At 42.1% G+C, this 27,315-nt stretch overlaps 2 protein-coding genes across 3 annotated transcripts in view; one reads left to right on the forward strand and one right to left on the reverse strand.

Annotated features, from left to right (window-relative positions):
- The window catches only part of LOC309701074 (transmembrane protein 163a), a 33,335-nt gene extending 13,979 nt beyond the window's left edge, over nt 1-19,356 (forward strand). The window contains exons 3-8 of the mRNA XM_082525065.1: nt 1,920-1,963; nt 2,049-2,140; nt 7,188-7,284; nt 13,784-13,895; nt 14,208-14,349; nt 14,971-19,356. Of these exons, the coding sequence (XP_082381191.1) occupies nt 1,920-1,963; nt 2,049-2,140; nt 7,188-7,284; nt 13,784-13,895; nt 14,208-14,349; nt 14,971-15,031 (548 nt within the window). The 3' untranslated portion in view covers nt 15,032-19,356. The remainder of the gene's footprint in view (nt 1-1,919; nt 1,964-2,048; nt 2,141-7,187; nt 7,285-13,783; nt 13,896-14,207; nt 14,350-14,970) is intronic.
- A 2,555-nt stretch (nt 19,357-21,911) lies between these two features.
- Nucleotides 21,912-27,315, reverse strand: part of mgat5 (alpha-1,6-mannosylglycoprotein 6-beta-N-acetylglucosaminyltransferase) — a 102,779-nt gene continuing 97,375 nt past the window's right edge. For both annotated transcript variants that reach the window (XM_082525061.1, XM_082525060.1), the window contains exons 14-17: nt 27,100-27,216; nt 24,918-24,992; nt 23,975-24,132; nt 21,912-23,695 (exon numbers count right to left, since the gene is read on the reverse strand). In XM_082525061.1, coding sequence (XP_082381187.1) covers nt 23,497-23,695; nt 23,975-24,132; nt 24,918-24,992; nt 27,100-27,216 — 549 coding nt within the window. In that variant the 3' untranslated portion in view covers nt 21,912-23,496. The remainder of the gene's footprint in view (nt 23,696-23,974; nt 24,133-24,917; nt 24,993-27,099; nt 27,217-27,315) is intronic.

Genomic DNA, 27,315 nt, shown 5'->3' on the forward strand with positions numbered 1-27,315 from the left:
CGTTATGTCAATTCTGGCCGATGACTGATACTCGGTGCCCCTCCCTTTTTATTTACCTTAAGCAGCTTTCAACAGCTGCCAGGTTCTGTTTGCTAGATCGTGTATTGTTGACACATGGAGAGATGAGGCCCACAAGCTCTGACTTTAAATATATCTCCCCACCCTGGATGTTTTAAAAACATGCGAATGCTGTATTAGCTGAGTCAGAGACTGTGTTTGTTTTTGGTGGTATGGTTCTGTTCTGGACCTGCTTTGCAAAGCCAGCATAGAACACAGCAGACATCGATTTAACAATGATTAAGTTAGAAGTAGAATTAATGGAGGAAACGGCGTCGATGTGGGTTGCAAAGAGGCTTGTACTGAAATCCGCTAGCTTGGATGTGGCTTTCCAAAATTAAAGCTACACTTTATTTTTTTATTTTCATCCTAATGAAATGATTAAAGTATAGAGAGGTGAAATAATGGGAGCCACTGAGAGACAACCTTTAAGTGTCCTTTGTGTAAAAACAGCTGCTTTAAGTGAAATAAAACTCAAAAAGAGCAACTAAAAGCGTCAAATCTTCAATTATTGCAGGAAATATGGAGCTTAAAATTTCAGTCTGGACCATTTGACTCCAAAGAAAATTGATATTTCCATCTGCATTAATTTATATTTGTGAGGAAGGCCAAGTTCTAGTGAGCAACAGATATGAAAGCATGAAAGGAGGACCTGGGGTGCAGGTGGGTTGCAAAGGAGATTGCAGATTTCTTTTTTCTATATTTTTATTACTGCTTAAATTTATTTTAATTTGATTACTAAGATGCATTTAATCATTTTGATGTGCTTGCTTTTGTAAAGTGCTCTGGTCATTTATAGTAAATCCATAAAATGGGAGTGTGGCGAGCATATGTAAGGTTATAACCTGTCAGGGAGCATTTGCTTCAACTGAGGGCATCATCAGTAAATACATGCCAAACTGCATTAGTTATAATGCAGTTTGGAGGCCATACTTTTAATGTGTGAGCCATGTTCAGTATTTTTTGGTGAGCATAAAGTTACACACCAAGAAGGAATGACAACAGGTCTGCTGCTGATACTCTGCATCTCTGTCAGAACAGTATCCCTTCCAATCATTTGTATTCAAGGGTTGGCGATGTTTGCTTAACTGCGTGCAGGAGAATGTGGATGCAGCATCTGTTTCTGTTCCCGTTTCAGTCTGAGCTGTTGCAAGCGAGCGGGTGATTGTGCCTTCAGCCTAGAGAGAACAACCGAATGTAGATGAAACAATAAGAGGAAAAGTGAAGATGGATGAGAGGGGAGCTTGGGAGGCTGGAGGGGAAAATAAAGGGAGCTTAGACTGCAAAAAGGGATAGGAGAAAGAAAAGATTTTTGCTGTTTTTGCAGCAACTAGAATGTGTTGCTAAAGGGGAAAAGAGAGAAAGTGATACCACACAGCGCTGTGTTTCTGCATGCAGGGCTGAGGCGAGCTGCTAGCCCCCTGTGAGTCTTGCTAAAAATAAACGTGGGAGGAGAGGAATCCTCCTGTCTATCTCTGTGCATCTTTCTCTCCTTTGTCTCTTCTTCCTTCTCTCCTCATTCACTCCCGTTGCAGGTGTGTGTGGATGCATATAACTGTGCTGTTTAGTGTTTGTTTTGACCATTTCTACAGCTTAGTTAATCCAAATAAAAAGGCAGATGTTAAATTAACCAGTCAAAAACGGTGCTTGTTTTTCAATCCAGCAGGTTCTCTGCAGAAACTAGAAATGATTATAATAATAATAAATAGACTGGAGCAAAAATCAGATATCTCTGTTTACTTTAAATGAAACGATCACAGACTGACTCTGTGCTTACAGCAGCTACAGGCACTCAAATGATTATTTCTGATGTGAAGATGAACGTGAACAGTGCAGTAAAAGTTTTTCTCTTTTCTCTTTAGCTGTTTCTATGATGCGCCACAGTGCTTCAGCTTTTGGATTTGCCGTAAGTCCAGAGTAAACACTCTACTTCATTAAAAGTAGAAATTGTAGTGATAGAATTCCCAATTACCAATGTTTACACTTTGCAGTTTGATGCCACGCTGGATGTGTTGTCATCTGTGATTGTATTGTGGCGATACAGCAACGCCGCAGCTGTCCACTCGGCGCACCGCGAGTACATGTAAGTATGATCACCTTTCACCCCGATCCACTCTGACCCGGGCTAAAATCCCCTTTATTTATAATGCTCTGCATAAGCCACAGACGGTATAAAACATGGACGTAGCTTCTGGGTCAGAAAAATGAAGCCAGTGTGTCTTAGCCACCATATGGCTACAGGTGTTGCTGCAAAAAGGCATTAGGTCTCTGCCCCCTCGCATCACCAAACACAATCAAAACAGAACTTCAGAGAGCAAACGGACGGCATCACGGTAGCGACATCAATCGTTTGTACTGTCTGTGGCATACACGGTACTTTGATTTAAAATGAAAACTTCCTCCATCAAAGAAAGCATACATATCCCAGGCAGAAAACTTTCCCCAGCCTGAGATTTTAATGCTTTTTTTGCTGGAGGAAATTAGATCAATTAAGTTTTTAGTAGTTTTTATTACTGACATGTGCTTTATCAGTCTCCTTAGCAACGCTAACATTTGTTTGTGATCGAGGAATCATCTGCCAGGCTGCTCCTCGTACATTTTTCCTTCACCACCAAATTTATTTGTAGCGAATGGTCTGAAGCAGTCAGAAGGTCTTAGCAGAAACATTGTCATATACTCAGTCTGAACAACTGTTGATGCAATAACCAGCAATTCACTGTAAAGTGCTGCACTGCATAAATATCAGATTGGCTGCACAAGTAAAGTTGTTTTGACCAGATATGATTAATCTTATTTTTATATACTTAGCTCGGGTACTTCCAGCCCATAAACAGCAACAACATGAATTCATGTATACTTAAAATTAAAGTTCAAACCCAAATACAGCTTTGACAGCTTTGCTTCTATATATAGTTTTCTTTACCCCTCAGGCATCAAAAGGCTGATGAAGTATTGTCACACTCAAGTTTGACTCAGAGGTCCTGTGAATGCGATAGCTCCAAGGAACCCACCTACGGTTTTCAAATTGATACTATAGGTTAGGGTGACCAACCGTCCTCTTTTCCCCGGACATGTCCACTTTTCACATTTCGTTCGGGACGTCCGGGGTGATTTTCGAGATTGATAAAAATGTCCAGGTTTTCCGACAGAGGACCCATGTGTGTGACGTCATCCCTGAACTGCTGCTTTGTGAGTTGTTGTTCTGCGCTCACAGACGGGACAGAGCGCGCAGCAACACACCTAATGATGTTTGAAAGATCCCAAAGCGCAAGTGCATCTTTTCAGATGAACTGCAAAAGAAATTTCCCTCGTACCGACCCAGTACTGGTAATTTTTCTTATGCAGATGAGGCCTTATTTCTGTACCATTATTTAATTCCAGAGGCTTTTAAGTTATTTGTTTGCACTTGTTGACTTGTAAAAGCCTATATGACATTTTTGTTTCACCATTCATTAACCGCACAGAGAAGGCATCGTTTAAATATGTTAAATATGTTTCTTTAAGCAAGTTCTTCATGACTGGGCCAAGTGTCCTCTTTTTTGGAAATCAAAAATATGGTCACCCTACCATAGGTGTAGCTACACTGCAGAAGCCTCGGTATGGTCTCATATATACGACCAATAAGACAAAAGAAGTCCAGCAATGTGATGAAATTTATTTCAGTGTGTCTACAATGGCCTGTGTGAGCGAGGGGAGAGATTGTGTGGTCTGCTCTGTCCAGCAGAGAAGTGTGTCAGACAACATGCCTCTTCAGCTCCGTCAAGCTCAGCCCAGTGGGACCGATCACAGACAAGCGCCTCACATCTTATCTCTACCTGGCTGAGAATAGAGTGTGTGTGAGAGGAGGCTGCCCTTTCAGAGCCTGTTGAATGGTCAGAGTGCTGGCAGCCAGCAGGAGACTGAAAGAGAGAGACGAGCCAGTCATCACTTTACTTCTGCTCTGAAATAGTTGAACGGTGTTGCACCAGTTCATCCAGCATAGGATGGGTTGCAAGCAAAGCAAAGCAAGTAAAATCTTTAGGTTTGTCCGTACTGGCGATTAAGTGAAACTTTCACTCCCCGCGTACACACAGACTCACACTTAACAGTGGAGTTGTGTCACGGTCTCACAGGAGTTGCTAATTGCCTTAGAGACGACAGATGAGCTCATATCCTCTGGAGACCAGACACTGAAGTGCATGGAAAAAGATTCAACAGCAAAGCATCTGCTTTAACATGAAAGCCATGAGGAAGCTAATAAAATGATAAATAATAAAATTGTTATACTTTAATAATTATATATTCTAGTTGTAGTGTCAGTGAGTTCTCAGACCACACCCATCTTTTTAAAGATCTATTTAAATATTTAAATAAAAATACTTCATAGGAGGAGATATAAATGTGTTGCGAATTGAAAAGAAATTAGGACATGAATCTAAGTGTTCTCCAATAGTCTCTTAGCTCTGCTTTGTCCCGTGTGCATCCATTTACATGATAAATGGAAACAAAAATGGCGTCTTCCTTAATCCCCAGAGTCTGAGCGTATCATAGCCAACCAAGCTGTCTTTGTGTTGCTCTTTAACTAACAGCTGTTTTTGCTATCCATACAAACTGCTTGTGTGTGTGCATATTAGTTAATGAAAATATGTTGCGGTAATGAGTGAGTTTCAGCTCTTAGATACACTTTTAACTTAAAGAGCTATGTTAGCTATGTCCATTTGTACCCTTTATGCTAAGCTAACTAGCTCCTAGCTAGCGACATTGTTCGCCTCGACGACTCTCTGCCAAAAAAGCTGTACAGTTTGCTAAACACCAACACACAATTTTCAATTTTCACCAAAGTTGTTTGCAGATAAAATTTAAAAATTTTATGGTTGAGGGTTTTGTGAGTTTATCAGAAAGAACTGCTAAATTTACCAGACAGACAACATAAAATGATCAGAGTAACAGGAAGTGTGCGACTAAAGACCTGTCTGATTAATTCCAACTGTATTTTTAATATAAATATTTGACAGCTTGCTAAACCATCATGTGAAAACATCTACACAAATCCACTTGAAAGCGGTCTTCATTGTGTCATTTCAGCACTGCTAAATGGAGAATCTGGACAAAGTTGAGGAGCTGCTCAGCCAGTAATTGGCTTCGCTGAGAAGACAGCTTCCTCTTGATCACACGCACACTCACACAGTCTATGACAGCTATACACAAACACACCCACCCACACACACACACACACACACAGACATGTTTCTGCAGACATACTCTGAAACAGTAAAATGAGAATCATCCGAGAGCAACAAAATCTAAATATAAAGCTATTTTCTGTTGCTGTCTTATACATAGCCACCACAGCGTGTTTGATTTGGGAGTTTTGTACACTGATTGGCCTTCTTGACACAACCCCAACAGGGATTTGTGGCTCTGGCTGGAATTAAACCTGTGACTTGCTTGCCACTATAGTACTTGTACAGATGCATAAAATATGGATCCATGTATTTACACCTTAACTGTAGCCTGGCGTCTTCCTCCTGCTGCAGTGTTTGTTTGTTAGATAGCCAGCGGCTTTGAGCAGACTGAGTGAGAGGGCTACTGATGCACAACGAGAGCCTCTGTGTTCTTTTTCTTAGTTTTTTGATCTGTCTGGGAATGATAGAGAAGGTGCGGTTGAACAGCAATGCCCAAGTACCGAGTGGTTGCCAAGGTAACAAGCTTTAGGTGTCAAAGTAAGACAAATTGGGGACTTTTGTTTTCCACGTGAAAACACAAATACCTCCATTGAAATCACCAAGGTTAGAGATGCTGTTGTTGTGAGCGTGTTGATATTAATAAGTGATCCACGTCTGTGCATTAAAACAGAAGCTGCATGCAGCCGAACACTTTGCTGGTCTTTTTGCTGTTCGGTTGTTCTGCTGTGGAGTAAACACCAGCTCGGAGCGATGATGTCATTTTCCAACCACAGGAAGCGATAGAGGGCTGTAGTGGTGGATACGGCGCTCCATTGTGTGTGTCTACGTGTGTTCGTGCACCCTGCTGTGGACTTCCCGGAGTGATGTTGGGTTGCCTTGGTTACCTCATCCGGTCAAAACCCAGGATGCTAAGTGTGGCTCAAGAGCAGCCGTCAGATTTGAACACATACACTTGGGTATTCATCCATGACCAGGACATATGCTCCGATTGGTTTTTGTGTCCCTCTAGACTTTGTTAATTGGGTAAAGGTGCTTAAAGGACATCTGGTGCTTCCAAATGAATCCTCCGGATCACTCTGAATAAATGTTGTCTGTCATTGAGGATCGTTTAGGGTAGCAGGAAGCTGTAGCTTTATCTAACACTCTACAGTTATCATAGAAGTTGATGCTTCCATGTTCAGAAAAACATCTACTACTTATACTTGGACTTTAGTTTTAGTCAGGACCAGTATTTGGTAGTATGGCTCTAATCAGGGATACCGTTTTCATACTTGGAATGCATGCAAAGTCAGGGAGGAGGAGAAGCTTGAATGGATGAACCGTGTAAAATTGCAAAATCACTTTTCTCCATCTGATATACAGAAACTCCAGCTAAAAATGTCTTTAGATGAGATCAGTCCAGCCATTATTTCCCACTTATCCAGTTCAGGGTTGCAGGCATACTGAATCCTGAGCTGTTACGGAGTTAGAGGCAAGGCCAACCCAGAGAGCCCTGCCTGTCTTTGACTGTAGAGGAGAGCCCACATGCACCCAGGAACAACACGCAAACTACACACAAAGTCCTCAGACTACAGCTCTTTAGATGAGATGTTAGATTCTGGGTTTTTTGGCAAGTCAAAATTATAAGCGAGTCATCGATTTTATGGTATTTTTAATTTGGTAGTTGTTTTGATCTGTGTTGTTCAGCACTTTGGTCTGCCGGGTGTGTTCTTAAAGTGCTATACAAATAAACGATGATGATGATGATGATGATGATGATCGATTGGAGGTCTCCTGGAGAAATTTGAATTTAATACCTCATTGTTTGTGAAATCGTGGCTCGAGCCCTGCAGCCATGCAGCACCACTTTTATTGTTTGGGTTGGCCGTCGCATCAGGATCTGCTCAGAAAGAAAGAATGAAGAAACTAAAAACACTCTGTTTGTTGGTTACTGATCGCCTGTGTCTTCTTTCCTTTCCTCTGCAGAGCTTGTGTTATCCTGGGTGTGGTTTTCATCCTGTCCTCCTTATGCATTATGGGTAAAGCCATCCACGATCTGGCCACCAAACTGCTACCAGAAGTGGTAAGAATTCATCCATCACACTGTTCTGTGTTTGCTTTTAGACAGATTTGTGAGGATTATAATCGGACTATGAAAAGAGACCAATTCTGCAGAGCACCATGCTTTAATTGTTACACTTATTGCACAAAAAGCAGCGGATGAGACAGGATAATAGTAGATTAGTTTACTACCACATGCTGATTTTCCTACATGGCAGGCAGGAAATGGCTCTGGCTGAGATGCAGGGGTCAAAACTGGATTCAGACAGAAGATGGACGAGAGCTTTGGATTAAGCGGCTTCCATATGGGATGCATAATGTTCTCCATTTAACATTCAGGGGAAACCCCCTAAACATACTAACATACTGCACACCATGGCAGCTGTATAACCCACAGCCACGTTCATCTCCCTGAACTCAGGCTGCCAAAGGTTTAGTGTGTAATCAGATTTTTCTGTGGAATTTGCAGTTATTTTTAAAGCTTTGGCAGATAGTAACCGCTCCTGTGTCTGGCCAGGACCAGGGCTCTGCTGTCCCTGGTGTAATACAGACAGCGAGCCAGAGACGGGGATTTCATTTAGAAGCTAAGAAAAGGCCAGCTGACTTTGCTCCCATATCTAATAATATCTTTACAAACAACATGCAGGATGTTTAATTGCATGAAGCCGTGTGTAGCATGGCTGACTCTGACTCCATCTTTGAGTAGTGGATCTGATTGGACGGCATACTTTCATCTTTGGTTGGTAGCTCAGGATGATGAGACCAAGACACAAAGAGGAGGGTGTTATGAACACAGAGATGCTATTGAAGATGAAATGTTAGGGACTCAAAAATGTATTAAGATCGTTTGGTTTTAAATATTTTCTTTGCTTCAGTGTTGCAGTAGATGCTGTGTGGTCATGTAGACGATGCAGTCGGACACCGTGTGTTGCCAAGCCTACAGCTCTGATTTATGATTGTCTTTTATTTCCAATGATCAGGTTAAAAATAGACTTACCTTTATTAATGTATTACTTTCCTGTTACTCTATATCACCTGTGCAATTGCAAGGTAACAATGTAACAAATACCTGTTCTAAAGAAAGGAGGAGGAGATGCGTGTGTTTTCTCTTTTATGTCCTTTCAGCACCTTTTACACACGAATGTTGTGATGACAGATTCTAATGTAGGAATCGTGCAATGCTGCTGACGTAGTTTTGTGTATTTTGGCAAACATGAAATAATTTATGTAGGTAGGTGATAGTGAATGTTAAAAAAGTATATTTCACTGCAGTCCACACTGTGTGCATCTGAAGTGAGATCATTTTTATGGTTAAAATATTCAAGACTAATGTGACTCTAAATGTGCACTTTTGGTAGTCACTTTACTTTATTCTCACAAAAATATTTCAGAATCAGAATTAGATTTTTTTCCCCCCTGTTATTACTGTCTGTAAGTGTGTGTGTGTGTGTGTGTGTGTGAGAGAGAGAGAGAGAGTGTGAGTAAACCAAGTGTAATAGTGACGCTCACAAACCTCACGTGTGAAGACTCACAAGCTTTCACACTTCTGCAAATAGCGTTTTCACCTAGTTGCCAGTCAGTATCATCCATCAGCTGCTGTTTATTATTTTTCCTGCCTAAGTCATGTTCATTCAGCTTTGTCTGTGGTGGATCTCAGACGCAGCAGTAACTCGTGGCTGGTATGAGATAAATAAGAAATATTAAAAGTAGAAGAGATTAAGAATAAACTTATGGACACGAGTTTAATCCGTCCTCTTAAATTCTGAATTAATAAAATGTGTAATGCTGTTATGTACCGTAGCCACTGTGTAGCCACTTCATTAGGTACACTTGTTGATGTGCTCATTAACACATATCTATTTAGATAATACATTGGCAGCAACTCAGTGCATTTAGACATGTAGTCATGGTTAAGATGACCTGCTGAAGATCAAACTAAGCATGAGAATGGGGATGAAAGGTGATTTAGTTGACTTTGAAAGTGGGGTGGCTGTTGGAGCCAGATAGATCTACTCGGATTTTCCCGCGCAGCCACGCGAAGGTTTAAAGACAATAGTGCGAAAAAGAGAAAATATCCAGTGAGCAGCAGCTCTCTGGGTGAAAAGGCCTCGCTGACAGACTGCTTTAAGCTGCCAGGAAGGCAACAGTAACTAAAAAAAGAAGAAAAAGCAAGCTCTTGTTACAACCAAGGTATGAAGAAGAGCATCTCTGAATGCACAGCACATGGAACGTTGAAGCAGATGGACGAGCAGCAGACGAGCCGCATGCCGCTCCTGTCAGCTAAGAACAGGAAACTGAGGCTAAAGTTCAGACCGTAGGACCCAAATGTTGCCTGAGCTGATGTGTCTTGATTTCTACTGCAACATTTGAATGGGAGTTTTATTAATGGTTCAGACTTCTGGTGGTGGTGTAGAGTTGTGGGGGATTTTCTTGGCATACATTCGGCCTCTTAGTACCAGCTGAGCATAGTGCTGTTGCTGATCATATCCATAACTTTATGACCACAGTATTTGTTATATAGCACGTGTACCTAATAATAGTGGTCAATGAGCGTATACGCGTGTATATGATGTTAACATAAATGCAGGTTGCCTGTCATGGTGACATCTTTACCAGCTTACTTACTCACTAACTCCTCTGTGTGCTCCTCACATTGTTGTTCCACATGTGAAGCTAACCGAGCTGGATGCTTTTCAATGAGACGAATCACATTGTTGGATCAGCTGCTGAGCAAAAGAAAGATTTTCAGATAATCTCCACAACTGACTCAGTCTCAAAATCCAATTTGTTTTTGAAGCCCTTTACAGCTTTATTGACCTAACTGTGTTTTCCTTCTATTCATGTGTGGCTGCGGCGAGGGAGAGAATGGCCTGTCGCGAGCACTAAAGTGGAAACAAAGGCAGAATGTGAGAGTGCCGAGACAGACAGATTGTGTTTTTCTGAGTCGACCCGCTCCTCTGCTGTCGCACACTTGGTTTCTACCAGACTGACTTCTGGTGCATCACAGTTGGAGATCTAAAGTTTGTGCCTCGCAGCCTCCCACCTTGTGCCAGTGTTGAAAAAATAAGATTTATTTTCACTTCCTTCCTCTCTAGAAAATGTTAATAAGGAAAGCAGCTGCTCAGGTACGCCAGGGTTGGACAGAGTGGGAGGTGTGAGGTGTGTGGAGGAGGATGTTTGGTTTGACACCTGACTGTTCCTGTTCTGCAGGTCCTTTGTGCCCAATTAATGTCAGTTAGCATCCAAAAACAAACCGTTCTCTGCATGACACAGATTCTGTGAAAACCTTTTAACTCCCAGCAGGGCTTTTCATATTGCAAATTAGTTCTGACCTCTGACAGCTGAGAGAGTCTTACATTCTTGAGGTTTATGTAATCCTTTGCAAGGCCACAGAATGACGTTTAAATACAGCACAAAGACAAACTGCCTTAGTTACGAAGTTAAAAGCAAAAGCAACCAGTGCAGTCAGATTTGGCACCCAATAAAAATCTAATTGTTCATCAGCTGAATATTAACACTTTCTATCGTGTTTGTTTTAATCCACACACAAATTTAGTTGTAGTTTTATGACAAGCTACATGCTGACATTGAGCCTCAGAGGTGCAGGCTGGCAGATTCTGCACAGAGATCTATAGTAGTTACACGCAAATGTCAACTGCTGCATTCATATTATGGGCAGAGGCTTTTCTCTCTCTCTCTCTGTGTGTGTGTGTGTGTGTGTGTGTGTGTGTGTGTGTGTGGTTCCCTCTGCCATTGGTCAAAATGCCAGCCTGCAACAGTCATGGGAAAATTGATTATAAGGTCACTGGGGGATTCCCTGTGATAACAGAGTGAGTCGCAGCATGCAATCCTTCATTTCAGCTGACTGGAAACAAAACTTTCCAAAATAACCAAATAAATGATCGACAGTGTGTGCCTCTGTTAGTACATTCACTCTTCTCAGCTCTTGACCCTAGCTACATCTATACCTAAATGTGTGTTTTTTATTGCAGTGATAGATATAATGCACTGTCATAGACTATATAAAAGATGGAAGTAGCTTCTGATTTTAGTCAAAAGTCCTAGACTTGTCTAGTCTAGTTTTAGTTGACTAAAACATAAAATGTAATCAGCTACATTTTATATTGTAGCTGACTACAATATAAAACCAATTGAATTGGTTTTTAATTCAATTCAATTTTATTTATACTTTATATTGTAAGGTAGACCCTACAATAATACATAGAGAAAAACAATCATATGACCCCTGTGAGCAAGCACTTTGGCAACAGTGGGAAGGAAAAACTCCCTTTTAACAGGAAGAAACCTCCACCAGAACCAGGCTCAGGGAGGGGTGGGCATCGGTTAGGGTCAGAAGTGTCTCTTCCTTGACGTCAAATGTGAAATGTATCCATGTGTCGTTTGCTCCTCTTTTCCTCCCAAACTTTGACATTTTGTCGAATTTTCATGAGATAAAGGGAGCACGGGAGCTAGTTGTACTGTATCCTGGAGGCAGTTCAAGTGTGCACATCTGACCTTGCTGCACAAGATTACTTGTGATTGGATCACTTCCAAACTCTTCCCGCCTTTCTACACAACTAAGTTCTGATCTCGTCTCTCCAGAACGTTTTTATCTAGTTTTTATTCACTGACAAAAATATGGATACGTTTAATAGTTTGTAGTTTTTGTCCTTGTGGGTTAGTTTTGTTTTGTTTGTTTTTTACTAAATTATCGTCTCGTTTTTGTCAGAAAAAAAAGGTTGTTGAGAGAAAAAAATAATTGGTCAGTTAATTTAACACTGCTTTAGGGTGGGCTTACCTTGTGACTGACAAGGTTTCGCAGTCATGTCTGCACCTCACCCACCACACCGTTTCAAAGCACCTGGACGGCGATGGTTAAAACACTCGGTTCAAAGCTTCACAACAGGACTTTGCTAACAATTGGCTGTAGGCACAGTGGCTATGTCCATCGTTTACTTACAGCCTGTGTGTAGCGCCTTTTTTGTTTGTTTTTTTACAGCCTGCAGCCAGGCTTATTTTTTGCTTTGAAAGACTTTAAGAATTGTTGTTAAAAGTTCACATTAAGAAGCATTTCTTTTAAAAGTAACTCACCTTATGAGGATGTCTAATGAACCAAAATGAGCTATGTCTGGTTTGAATACGTTTCCTGTTGCTGAAGAATGGTCAATGCTTTGTAGATAAACAATTAAAATTTTAGTTTCAAACCTGAGTCACAGCATTGACTCAGGTCTATGCAGCACGCTGAGGTTTTCTTTCCATCTCCTCTTTGATGTGCGCGAGCTTGCCAAAGTAGCTTTTCATGGCTCCGAGGCCATAGTACAATATTAATGTTGCTGCAGAGGCTCTGAGTGCTCTGCAGCTCGCTTTCTCTTCTCTAATCCATCTCTCCTCCTCCAGCCGTCCTCTGTGCATTTACATCTCAGGCATTTAGTGATGTGGCCCTCAAAACAGATGTAAGTAAGTAAAAGTAAGTAAAATTTTATTTATATAGCACCTTTCAAGATAAAAATCACAAAGTGCTTCACAGAAGCTAACAATTTAAACATGTAACAACAAAGTCATGTTTAAATTGTTGAAAACCAAACGGATAAAGCGCAGGAAGCGAATCTGTGGCCCAACACTAATAAAAAAAAGACTTATCAGGAAGAGCAATTACATAAGAGCTACGGGGAGCAGTGGAGAATATTGTTGGACCATTACTGGAGGTAAACGATACTGAGGGGAGGTGGTGATGATTGTGGGGGTGTCAGGGTTGTCAGAGATAGTGTCTGTGCTGTTTTGACAAGGAGGCAGAGCAGCTGGATTCATCAGTTCAGTGTGAAAAAACTTGTTACTGATGTAGTTGTTATTAGACTCACAGTGTTGGTGAGCTTGGTAAATGTGACGTTGTGCTAAAATGTTGCTTTTCTGAATAACCTGTAGGGATTGGAAGGTTAAGTTTGCTAAAAGACAGCTACAGTCCCGAGCTGTGTGCTGCCTTGTGATTGTAGGTGTATTGAAAAGACCTTGTCTTTGAATTTGAACGAAGAGTCTGATAGATAGGGTTTGGTACACAGTGAAGTACTGGTTGTGTCTATAAATACAGATATTACCCTGCATGAGCTGACTCACTGAGTAGTAAAAGAAACCTCAGCAGTCAAGGCCATAGACTGTATATAAAGGATGGACATAGCCATTGGTTTTGTGACCTTTACATTATAAAGTATCAATGCTAGACTTTTGCCTGTTGCTCCTGTGTGGGTGGGTGGGTAGTTTTTATTTGTTATTTTTATTGACCTAGAATGTGCTCTAGGAAGACCAGATGGTGGACTCCTAAGTAATCAGCTAATGCTAGCAATGCTAGCAGCTAACTTTATCTAAAAACATTCAACCCTGTACAAGTTGCTGTTTGGTAAAATTTCCTGTTGTGAGCTGATAGTAATCACTGTCTAAAACAAGTCTTGAAGTGTTTTGAACCAATGCTGCACTTTTAACAAGGAGATTGAATCCCACTCTTGGTCTGTTGTTTTTGTTTCTCACAGGACGATTTCCTGTTCAGCGTGTCCATTGTCAGCGGTTTGATGTGCATCATATTGGCTGTAATCAAGTTCATGCTCGGCAAAGTACTGACAAGCCGAGCTCTCCTCACTGATGGTAGGTGTGCACGTGCAGAGAGATCATAGCTTTTTAGAACTTGTAAACTTTCTCAGCTTTCCGTAGTGATGCCATCACAATCGTAAAAATCATGGGTTTGTCACTCTGACATGTCTGTCAGCTCCAATTGGTTTCCTAAAGTTGCCTCATAGTTGATGAGATTACAGGTGCATGGAGCCAGCTTAAACATCTGCCACACTACTGGATTCTTGGTGAAAACAGTGAATATCACAGTGACACTAGCAGGTTTCTGAGAGCTGACCTCTGAACCCTCAAAGCCGACTTTGACTGACATTTGTCGTCTCTTTCCAGGATTCAACTCACTGCTGGGGGGGATCATGGGCTTCTCCATCCTGATCAGTGCTGAAGTCTACAAGAACGAGCCCAAGGTGTGGTACCTGGATGGAACAATAGGTGTCCTGATAGGTCTGATCATCCTCGCCTATGGAGTTAGGTAAGTGGCTAGTACTTGGTAAAAAAAATGGCGTACCTTTTATTTGGTGTCATGAGATAATTGTTGATATTGCAGCAGAACATATCCACAGAATGAATAGAGGAGCTGGGGTGGAGGTGGGTTGCAAAGCAGCTTGCAGAGCATTGGTTTGGACATTTAGTGAGGAAATGGTATAAACTAACTACCCGAATAAATACTCTGTGGTGTTTTAAGATAATAAAAGCACAATGAAGTCAGAATACCTCCATCTGGAGTCAGTATTCATAAAACCAAAGCTTACAAAGTGATTTGGTGTAATTACACTGTGTTAGTTCTGTGTGGAAAACCAATTTCAGTGTGTGCAGTTTTGTCACTGGATTCATATAAAAGCATTGCAAGTTATATTTTGTACACGGGAATGATGAAAAAATAAAATAGTGACACCTTTAAAGGTTGAAATCTCGAGGCTAGAAAATTTGTATTCTAACAGCTGGTAGGGGTCTGAAGGTTGCTGTCATCTCCATTTTCAAATCCCCCAAAGCGACCTTAATGTTTAAGTGCAATATTGAGCCGAGATGCTCAGATGTATCATTAGGTGGATCAGAGGTTGATCTCTTTGCCTGTTTTTTTTCTGTGCCGCAGACTGCTCCTGGACATGGTCCCCCGCGTCCGACAAACCAGGAACTACGAGCGCTTTGAGTGACGGATCACAGAGGGCGGGTTTGGGAGTGACTGGCAGGATGGGGACTGTAGAGGCCCTCCACAGACAATCACAATCAGTCCTCGCGGTGCCAGCGAAGGCGTCGCTGTCTGTGCAGTTCTCCCATTCAGAGCTGGAGTGGAAGATGGCGTCAGTGGCATATTTTTAATGTTTTACAGTTTAATGTACATATGAAATGTTCACCTGTTTTTCAGAAGTCAAAGGCACAGTCTGCTTTTTCATGTTTATTTCATCCATATTTAAAGAAGGTAACAGAGATAAGACTGTGGGGGAGGGGGTTAATGTAATTTTTCAAAAGTTGTACACAGCTCAGACTGCAGTGTTACGGATGTTCAATACCTCAGTTACATGTCATCACCCCGTCACGACAGAGCAGCTTGTTTTTTCCCATGGTTCCACGAGGCCTTTGCTCAGCTGTGCTATAAAGCTTTGCAGCACAGCAGGTCAGAGTGATTGATGCAGCTGATGTAGCGGTGGAGTATTAATGGTGTTTACCTTTTTATGACTAGAGAGAAGATAAATATCAATAAAAAGTCCATTTGGCACAAGGAGCAGGTACATAAGCACACACATGACAGGCTCAGTGACGTGTGATTAGCCGTTTATAATATTTATCCAGACTGCTGCAGCAACGTCCTTTTAGTGCCAGCTTACAATCCTGGAGCAAAAAAATAATCTTTCTTGGCACTGAGAGTCGGGATCTGACCCTTTTCCACTGTAACTCTAACAGAAGGAAAACAAAACGGCTGCGCTGCCTCCCAGGAAAAGCATTTATACAATTAACTCTCGCCATCTACTGACCAAAAGAAAGGACTACAAAATGTAGGTCATTACATGAGAACGGTTATCTAATATGCAGTTGTGCTCAGAAGTTTACACACAGTCATCATGGGTCTGTCATGGTAATTTGGCATTTTGAACTAGGGTGGAATGATTGTTCAGGATACATGTGCAATAATTCAAAAACAAAAACAAGAACAGGCTGCAGAGGTTTCAGTATATTTCAGATTTTCTTTACTCCACGCGGGGTCAAAAGTCTACAGAGGATCAAATATGTGCAAGTTGCACCTCGAGCCGCAGAATTTGAATTTACACTATTATTTTATCCGCTTTGTGCAGTGCACGTGTATCCCAGTAAAACAGCCTGAGAGCATGATGTTACCACCACCATGGTTGACGGTGGGTACAGTGTTCTTCGGTTTGAAAGCCTCACCTTTACTCCTCCAAACATACGTCTTGTCATTGTGGCCAAACAGCTCAATCTGTGTCTCTCTGACCATAAAATATTCCTCCAGGAGGTATTTGGCTCGTCCATGTTGGCAGTCACACATTTCACTTGTGCTTGAAGGTGTCGACTTTTTTACCAGGAGGTTCTTTCTTGTTTCAGTGATCCTTAACATCTCAACCAATTTCCTCTTTCCCGAGGGTAAGAGTTGGGGTTTTCTTCCAGACCTTGGAAAAGTGGTGACACGTCTGAATAACTACGTGAATAACTACGATTCTTTGAACCGATGATCTTGCCGTCTGAAGTTGTTTAGAAATGCCTCCGAGAGACCAGCCCAACTTGTGTAAATCTACATAAACTTGTGACCACCAACTGTAGCTGAGTGTTTGAAGCCTGACCCTGAGACAAAATTCCCCACATGAGACGCATGTAAAGGTCAAAGAAAATGACCGTCACACTAAATGCTTCCACACTGTTGGCACTGAACTCAATGCAGATACAGCTTTCATACTGACCAGTGACACAAAAACAGATTTATGGCTGAAGCTAAAGGCCCCACACGTACACAGGTATCAGTAAGCTCAGCTTGTTCTTTACCCTGATGCAGTTTTAGGAGCTGAAGACTATGAAAGAGTTCCAGACAGAAGCTGTTCACAAACTGTGCTGTTTTTATGAGTGGGCAGCAAGAGCTGAGTTCTTACCTCTGCCAGGCAAGTGATCTGTTTCAGTTTGTCTGTTAACAGGTGCTGGTCCAAAAGCTGCAGAGAGATTTTCAGGAACATGTAATCAGAAGGTGATTGTAGCGCAGTGTGCAGGTTTTTAACTGTCAGGGGTAATTGGATGGATTCTTCAGATACGTCACAAAGTCGAGCATTATAAGATCGGAAAACCTGAGAGAACATGAACCAAACTTGTCTGGATTTTTCCTCCTGGGTTCAGTTCATGCATGCTCTCTGCTCTTATGTTTGTAACATTGTCGTGTCAGCGCTCTGACGAGCCAACCTGTGCATGAAGTAGGAGTTCTGTTGGTTTGGGCCACAGTTGTGTTTTTGCACGTTAATGTGGGCAGGTATGTAAAAACACACACAAACAGACATCAGTGTACACGTGGACAATGAATCTCAGTATTTGTCAAATGTGCGTGTTACAAACAGACTAGACCTTTAGACACGTGAGGTTACTGCTGCTGGAGGAGCAAATCTTAGAAACTGTGAAGTTCTTTAAAAGAATCAGAGGTTGAGCTGGTTCAGGTTTGAGTTTATCCAGGTAACTCCAGGGTTAACCTGACTTTTCTGTATTACGAAGGTGGTTTACTTCTTACTGGGATAACTAATGCTGCAGACCTAACGTGCTCTGGAGCTGCAAGTATGAAATCACTACTCCCTGACAATTGGCTGGAAAATAGCGTCACCATTCCTGGAGCATCCCTGGGACTGCAGTGCATGGACAGTAATGGAAAAGTCTTTAAAGAGCATCTAAAGTCTTTGTGTTTTCCTGAAGGACGTCAGTAATTAATGTAGATTAGTAGACAGAACTTTAGTTGTTGATTTTTCAGTTTTATTGAGCTCTAAGGATTTATATAAGATTCTAAAATCAGCACATACACAAAGTCTACATTTGTATTCTGCTTTTTATATTTATCCTTAACCATAAATAGAGCGTGGCTGAAAGAATAAACTTACAAAATGAATTTATTGAAGTAACAATTATAATCTGTCTGATTCTCCTGTATGTGCTTCCTTTGGAGACTTCTTTAATGTTATCGTAGTTGGTGCAACCACCTCCTCTGACACAAAAGCAGCTGGATTATTAGTCTATTAATCACAGACTCAAGTGGGTTTTGTTTCGTGTACGCTGGAAGATCAACAGCTTCTGTTCCCTGTTTGTTTGCATTCACCCTAAATGGATCTGACGGGTTGCTGCTCTCTGTGAGTTTGAGGTGCTGAACTTTGGACAGCAGCCGGTGGATTCACGTGTTTCCTGTGTTTAAGAGGAGGTCTCCAGCACCAGTGAAAATGAGGAGCAGGACTGGGAGTAGTTACTGGGGTCAGTTAGGGCCTTTGTAGCAGCTCTCCTTGTTACCACCTTTACACATGTGTTTGTTACCTACTGGCTGGTGAAATGAAAACAGTGTCTGTCCTGCACTCAGAGCTCACAGTACTACAGACATACACTGTAGAGGCTGCCATACGGTTTTGGGTCAATGGCGACGCCCCAACAGGGAAATATTTTAATGAAATTCAATGCAGTGATGATTGTGGACATTAAGTGAGTCGCTGTTTATCAGGAGTCAACGCGTTTCCTCTCATATGTGAAGCTGCTGTTTGGTTTTGGGCCATTTAGAAGGGTCGCAGCTACATTTTCAGGCAAAGTCCTTTTTGGTTTTAATTTAAAGAAGCTTTCACTTTCTAGCTGTCCTCCTCCTCCTCCTCCTCCTCCTCGTCGTATTGAAGGACTTACTTTGTACAATAGAGCTCCTCTCTATCCCAAAGCCTTAATTTTCAAGGTGTTTGTGCAACTTGATCAGGGTTTTTCTTTGTTAGTTTTCATATCTCCCACATTTTCCTCAGTCTGTGCTTGCTGCTGTGACCGTAACTGAATGTACATGCTGTGCTGTGATACTAGTTTTTATGAAAAATCTGTGACTGTGCTGTTTGGTTTTATTTATTTAAATACAAGTAAGGGATCGATTCTGTTCCTGAGCTTGTGGAGATACATGTGTGCCTAAAATCGGTGTGAGAAACAAAACATGCAGATAACAGAAAATTATTTTGGAAGGCCATAATATTAAGAAAAGATCACAACAAAAATACAAACAGCTTGTAATCACTAATTTCCTGTCTTGGACATGTCGTAAACACCGAGAGACACATTTAACTTCATATCAGCTCGGTTTTCTTAAACTCTGTGACACAGAGTTTGAGGCGCTCCTCAGCCTGCTGACTGTACACTTCTTTGCTCGTGTAAATAATCTGTATAGCTGTAATGTAAAACCAGAGTCTGAGCCATTTGTCACAGAAAAAAGGTTTATTTAAAAATAAAGTTGTATCCCTCTTACTCGTCAAGAACAGTGAAAACAAAACCATTGTGTTACCACTTTTCACTGCTGTCCTGGGGTTTCTGACTTTTAACTGAGAGCAAAACAAATCTTCATCCATGTTGGTGTGTGTGTAGCAGAGTTCATACAATGGAGACATTCAATGCTGAGGTCAAAACAGATGAGATGCGCTGATTTATTCTGTCCAAACTTTGCTGATGGCTTGGCGCTCTGAGCAGATTCCTCCAGAAACCAAACATCCTATGATCTGATCAAAGATGTGCTCTGAACAAGCCCAGCTAACAGAAAAGAAATAAGGCTCTGGCTGCAGCAGAAGGGGTTTAGCTAATCACTTAAGCAGGCCTCAGAGTCATGGTTATTAAGAAGCGACTGTGAAGGGTTCAAAATATTTGCTTATTCGCTGAAAAAGGAATCGTGCTGGGTATCACTGTTGGTTTAGCACGAACTCAAGCATTCCCACCTTGGATATGTACGAGCTTTAAACGCTGGTGATATTCTACCTTTAAAAAATAAAAAAATAAATCATGACCAAGTTCCATAAAAAGACCAAAACCATCAATGAACAGTTTGCTCCAGCAACTCTCTTATGCATGTGCCGTTTAGTTTGACTCAGTCCCATCTGCTACTCTGTCCTCATGTTTTAAGAATGGCTGCTAAGCGCTACAGTCCAGTAATCATCCTGTGAGTCACTCAGTGCTTGTGTGCACTTGTCATCAAGTGTGAAATGTGGTCCTGGAGATACTAGTGAGACTATTTTGACGCCGTTTAAATGTGCATTAAAGATGAAGAACCACGGGTGCACGGTTGATTTAAACGATGTGTGTGATCACACTGGTCTAAACATTGACATATTCAGTGCTACTAAAATACAAGGCTTCACTTACAGCCCTGATTTTCTTTTTGAATTCTAAAAAACCCCAAAATGTCACCATCCAGGCTGATCTATTAGCTGACAATCTTTTATTCTGAAAGTTACTTCAATTCAGTTTCAGTTATATAACCAAATCACAACAACAGTGACCTCAAGGTGCTACAACACAGAGAACCCCAACAACTTCCCATGGGCAAGCACGGCCCCCCATGGGCAAGCACGGCCCCCCATGGGCAAGCACGGCCCCCCATGGGCAAGCATGACAAATGGCTCCTGGCTCGTCTTTCCTAGCAGGCTCGATAATGGTCAGCTGCTTCTTGACTCAGTCAGATGTACTCTAACTCCTCTTGGACTTTCATTTCAAGTAGAAGTAAAGAAGTACCAGCTGTGGTTTGACACAAACTGAGTCGTCTGCTCGATGACAGAGTCACTGGAGAGGCAGCTGATTATTGCTTCATTATTTATTGTAGAACAGCACATGCTGTGACGTTTCACAATTCACTGATCAAACTGTAGGTATGCCCCCTTTTAAATGTATGCCCCTGAAACTGATTACTGGACTCCAGTTTTACATTTTTAACAGGAACCAATGCGGAAACTAGCGATTTGCACTAATGCACTGTTGGTTTTGGTTTTTTTTTATGGGATTTGTTTTGAAGCACCACCAGATGCTTTTCGTGAAAGTTTAAAAACCACTCTTTTTTTTTCTTTCTTCAAGCTTGAAGCCACTTGTGTATCCATCACATGTGCTGCAGGTCACGTTTAGAAAGGACCAGACAACTATGAGTAATCAGTTTAAGGCATTCAAAATCAGACATCCCATTTATTCTACATGTGCTGTGATCATCTGATTCCTCTTATTACTGACTACTCAACTGGTTAATCGCATTACTATCACACATGTGAATCCACTGCAGAGCTTGACTGGTAAACATGATGAGCTGACACTGCTTTCTTTCTTTTTGACTTTAGTTCTGAAAAACAAAGAGCCTATCAGTTTTATCACTTTCCCAAATATCTTCATCAAAACAATCTTAAGATGTGGACAGCCAATTTAAATTTCTTAAAATGAATATAAATCAAAAAACAAACAAAAAAACCCAACCTGACTCTGATGTTGCAGAAGTAAACATGTATAACAGAGTAACGTCACCCTGCCACAAATAGCTCACCAACAGTCGTCAAACAAAAGCAGAACTGAAGTTAAACCACAAAAAGGCACGTCATGTTTTTTGAAACACTTAACTTGGCGGCAGATCGGTGACCTGCTTAACAGGATAAGAAAAAAGAAGAAGAAAAAGGCGCCATTCAGGCTGAACTGAAACATGTGCAAACAGAAACAACAGTGAAATGAAAGCAAAGCACAAAGTGTACGAGGCTCATTTCCCCACAAAACAAGCATGTTTGTCCACTACTGTCTGCCTTACAGAGAGCGCGATGAGAGTTACGTTTAGACTGGAAAGTTTAAACCAATCTTTGTGTCATTTAAGCTCTTTAAGGAATAAATAATCAAACATTTGATAAGATATTTTCTATACTATACTTTCTAGAATGATCACAAAGCAGCCAGCCAGACAGACACAGGCCTGGCTTAGGTACGTAAATCCATTTGAGACCAAATTCTGGTGCAAAATAAAAATGCTCCAATATTTTATTTTTCTTGCTTTTTTTGGTCTCATATCACAGCTGAAAGCAGGACAGCAGAAGACAAAGTCTCCTTCTCTTTATTCATACACCTAGAGACAAATATGCTTTTTTTAATTACATTTAAATTACCCTCCATAAATAAAAGTCAATAAAAAGGGAAACAAAAGAAAAGACACCCATCCTATAAATAAAAAAAGAAAAAGATTTCCAGCCGAACACAGCGATAAAGATCTGTATACAAAATAAATACAAAAGAAAACCTTTAAAACTCATATGAACAATATACAGTGTTACTAATATCATGTTAAACCTCTGATTAACTTAGTGCATTTTTTCCATTCACCACAAGAAATACAAATCTCATCTTTTTTTCCTTATTTATATTTTTTTAGCAAATAAACAGGCAAATTAAGATCCTAACGATTATCCAAAGAAAAGGAGGAGATGCAAGGCGTAGCGCCCGCCGCGGAGCTCTTTGTTGACATGTCTGTGGTGCGTACAGTATGCTGCAAAGGAATCTGTGTTTTGTCTTTTTTTTTTCTTAGTCTTTTTTTAAAAACAGTTTACTACACAAAGACATGGACGAACATCTCTGTAAGTAAGGATTTTGTGTTTCTCTACGAGTCTTCGGAACAACGTGTTGACAGTAAGGCTTCCCAGCCTTTTGCTGCAAGGTGTTACCGCTGCTACTGATGACGGCTATCGTCTACGACTCGACGTCACAACACAGAGAACGAGCGATGTCATTTTGGTGCGTGCCTAGTGCCGGATGGTGTGCTTAAAGCAGGCAGACAAACAAAAAAAAAATTACAATTCTCTACTGGCCTTTTGCAGAAACACTCACAGACACACACAGTCCCTCATCTTTACAACGTTTTAAAACACGTGTGCAACTTAAATGTATGAAAACCGAACACGACAGTCTTGAATTTCCTCTCTTTTAAGGGTGGGGATGAAGATCACGGAGTCTGGTGAGGATGCGTCAGGAAACGATCGAAACTGCCAGGATAAAAATCTAGATTTCTACTTTTACTTGTCCAATCTAGTCAAGAGATGAATGGGTTGGTTACAGTGTAAATCTGATTACAGCCCACTGTGTTTGTGTGTGTTTCTATGTGTGTGTGTGTGTGTGTATGCTGGGGGATGTGGGCCTTCAGCGGTGCCGGTCCAGTGCAAACCTACCTAAAAATAACAGTTTCAGATTAGAGCAGGGGTGAGATGGACGGAAGGGTGGAGGGGTGGAGGGTCACCGATATGTGCAGTCCACCTCATCTGCTGCGACTTCGTACGACTCCCTTTGTTGATTCAAGTAAATCCACGCCACTTCCAGGCCTCATAGCGCCACCTGCTGATGAAGGTGAGAGTTGGCAGATGCTCCGGTCAGCTGCAGGAGTGCTCCTCCTCCAGCTACCGGAGGAAAACAATAAATATGAAGAGCGAGCTCAGTCCTGTGATTGTTCTTTTTGTCCTGTTGTTGTCACAAAGGAGTCTGGTTTGTGTGTTTGATAGCTGCATGACTGCTCGGGAATGTGCGTCTCCCTCAAGCACACTCCTTGAAGCTGCTGTACATCCGCCCACCACCGCCCCCTCCCCGATCACCGCAATCCCATCTGATTCCTGACCCTCTGTCAGCCTGGGTGCTGCTGCTATAGGCAGTCTTTGCACAGCGCCACCTGGCCCTTCATGTAGTCACGGCAGGGACAGATGCGCTGCAGTGTCGAGTGGGCGCCGGCGCAGCTGAACAGCAGCAGGTCCGACTGGAAGATGCAGTGATGGCGAGTCTCGCTGTATGCGGGCACAACCGTGTCGGCGCTCGACTCCACCGTTTGACAGTCCATGCCAAACCTGACGGAGAGACGGACCGCTTTAGATTTTATTTTTAAACACTTTTTTTAATGTGAAGGAGAGACAAGAAGAGAAAACACATGCACACACTGGTGTCTTTGAGCTGCAGGCTTGATAATCCATTTTTCTTCTGTAACTAAACTCAGCCCACTAGTGGTCATAACTATAACTGCAGGTTTCAGCAGCTCATCAGAGAATGATAAATGCTCACATGAGCTTAAGCCTGTGTCGTGCTGCCACCTAGTGGCCACTAGTATTGAGGCAAAGTATGTGTCCCACCTGGCCAGGTCTTTGTCCTTGTTAAGGTGCTGGAAGAAGGAGGGCTCACAGATGAGCTGCTCCTCCTGACAGACCTGCTTGCAGGAGTGCCCGGGCTCTGCCAGCTTCACTTGCAGGGCGCTGAGGGGAGGCCACATGACCTGACCGTGACAGAAGTCCTGAGGACACAACATGATGTTAAACAACAGGAGTGCAAAAAGGAGGAAAAAGGAAAAGGAAAAAAAAAACGTAACTCTGTAATACCTGTATGCTTTATGTAAAGAAAGTAAAAATAAGTTAGCTCTGCCGCTCTTTAAACTAACTTTCATATAATTGGTTGCCACATGCAAGCAGGAGGTTTAAACGGGAGGTGGGCGGGGCTTCTGTGCTCGGAGATTACAGAGATCCAAGAGCTTAAAAGCTGACAGAAATGAAACGTGTAGTATTCTTCGTACACGTGCCGACCTCATTATTTAAAAAACATGTCCGTCTTTAATATGATCTTCCAACACTGTAACACAATATGACAGAAAATAAGAGCAAAATTAATCTGAATAAAAGCATTTTGTTGGCATGTTATACCTTTAATTTGAAGATAACAGGAAATGATCAGGGAGATGACAGAAAGGTGTTGGCCTACCTGTCAAACTCCATTAAATTCATCTTTATTGTAGATTTTGTTCATTTCATGGGATGTTTTGATCGCTCTTATAGCTTCTGCTTCCTCTCATATTTCATTTTGCTTTGATGTCTACTTGCTGTAAATGCTTATGTTGAGTTATTTCGACAGGCTTTAATCTTTGAATTTTAATCAGCGGCAGCTGAACTTGCTGGTTTTGAAAATCTATACGGCCCTGGGGACGCCAACCACAGCTGAGGGTGGCATGAATTAAAGCCCGACATGATTTCATTCTGACTTGTGTGCACGTGGAAAAGATGGAGAGGCGCTCTGCAGAGGCAGTACCTGGTTCTCGATGAAGGCGTTCACTCTCTGCAGCATCCCCTCGCAGGTGAACTCATAGGGCAGGTAGGGCTCAATCTGAATAACACAAAACACAGACTGTTAAAACACGTGCAGGGAGAGGGAGCTTGTAAACTCTTGTGCTCGACAGTGTTTCTATATGATGACGCTCAGAGAGCTCCTCCCGGTGAAGCGTTAGCTTGCTGTCTGATCTTTGCGCCGCTGAAGGAAACTTCAAACGGGGGACAACCAACAACTGCAGCCTTTGTTGCTGAACTGAGTCGCTCCGTGCTCCATCTGAGCTTTTGGCTGCTGGGAGGAAGCAAGGATGAGGAGAGGGGAAGGGAGGGGGGGAGCAGGAGGAGAGCCGGAGCCTGGTAGGCTGCGTCTCGCCACGGATCACGGCGCATATGAGGCTCTGTGGGCTCGTCCAGTGAACACAGGCATTGTTCTGACCAGCTCGGCGGAGTACAACAACACAACGAGGTCCTGAGTCCAGTTTTAAATATGCATGGGCCCGGACCAGGAGACGGAACACGATATCTCCATCAATCCTCCTGCGGCTCCAACAAGGTTTTCCTTAACGACTAACCAGCCAGGACGCCATTTACACAATCACACCCTCTTTTTTGCTCCGTGTTAAGACATGTGAGGCACACTTGCTTTTTAACTTAGAAGAAGAAGATTTGAATTTTTCAGATTCATTCACTGTAGCTCATCATATAAGAAATCTATGAAAGCAGCTGTCCACATTTTTATTCAGTAAACAAATTCATTCCCTCTTCACACCAAATACTACAGCAAAGGGAATGGAGGCATTAATGTTAGTTAAAAAAAAGCTAACTCACACTCTTTTCAAGTCCAGCCACAAGTTCTCGATCAGACTGAGACCTGGGCCAATCCAGAACATTCACCTTGTTGTCTGTGTATCATTTCTCTGCTTTGGTGCATATTTGTCTGCATTCATGTCCTTCTCTGCCTTTACAGGCCTTCCAGGGCTCGCTGCTGAGAAGCACCCCCAGAGCATGATGCTGCCTCCACCATGCTTCACAGTGGAGATGGTGTATTTGTGGGGTTGTCCATTAGACTAGATGCTACAGCATCTAGTCTAATGGACAACAAGCTCAAATTCTGTCTCATCAGGCCAAAGAACCTCAACTGGACAAATCATCCCAGCAGTTGGAAATCTTTTTGTAACCATGTCCTGACTTTTACTTTTCAATCTGTTCTCTGAGTGGCTTAGAGCACTCTTTTGTCCTCATGTTGCAATTGTAGCAGGAATACTAAAAAAGAGACTGGACCTCCCAGACACAGGAGGTTTTATGTCACAATCACTTGACACATCAACACAGGTCCATTTCACTAACAGTGACACTGCTGGAATCAATCATGTTTATGTAGAGCAGCAAGAAGGTCTGTACAACAAACAAGTGTACACTGAAGCTCATTTAACTTCTTTATTCATTAACCCCCAACCGGTCGCGGCAGATGGCCCCGCCCCTCCCTATTGTGGAAAAAGTGGTGATGCTTAAGAGAGAAGACTGGCAGCTTAAAAAAAAAGCACAAGAATTTCACAAGTGAAGAAATTGAAAGAATAGTGTCAGAGGATGAAACTGGAAAAAGCACACCTTTGGGAAGTGCCTGCGCTGCAATACAGATCAGGTGAATGTTGTGTCCTCTGAGATTCAGACAGCGGCTCGGATGGAGAAAAAAAAAGAGAAAAGGTCTGACATTTAACTTGATAAGGGGGGTAAAAAAAAGAGTAACTGAAAGAAAAAATAAAGAAGGAAGCAGGTTGAGAAGAAGGCGCGTCAGATCTGTCAGCTCATGATGAGAGACTCACTGCAATTACTGACTGAACACCCAGGAGCCAGGCACTGGCAAGAAATGAAGGTGAAAAGTGCTGAAACCCAGTGAGGATGAAAGGGGCATAAAAGGGAATTTGAAGATGACTTGTTGTGTTTGTATTTAAGTTCATTTAAGGTATTAAAGTCTGTCAGTTAAAGCTTGCTGAATGTGCAGCGCATTTAGTTAAAAGATGTTTGCAGCTATGCAGCAGTAGGGCCGAAAGCTTGTGTGTCTGTACAGCACCTAAGGGGCTTCTGCCCTTGTTGTAGAAACAAATATGCAATAACATTTGTGAAATTGCACCAAATTTTAGCTTCTTTCAGTCGCCCGCGGTTACCTTTTGGCTGAGGATGGAGCGGATGGCCCTCTCTACTTCGGCAGAATTCTCGATATCCACCGTCCACACGTGGGGCCGACCGATGTACACCTCGGCGTATGGGTGCTGAGAGGTCAGCTGCAGGCAGCAAAGCAGAAATGAGAGGGGTAGGGGGGAGGGGTTAGGAAAATCAAACGATTTAAAAGTTATGGGTCGAGCTGCGGGGGACAAATCCTG

Source organism: Aulonocara stuartgranti (genome assembly GCF_965226115.1).
Source record: "Aulonocara stuartgranti genome assembly, chromosome: 23".
NCBI lineage: Eukaryota > Metazoa > Chordata > Actinopteri > Cichliformes > Cichlidae > Aulonocara > Aulonocara stuartgranti.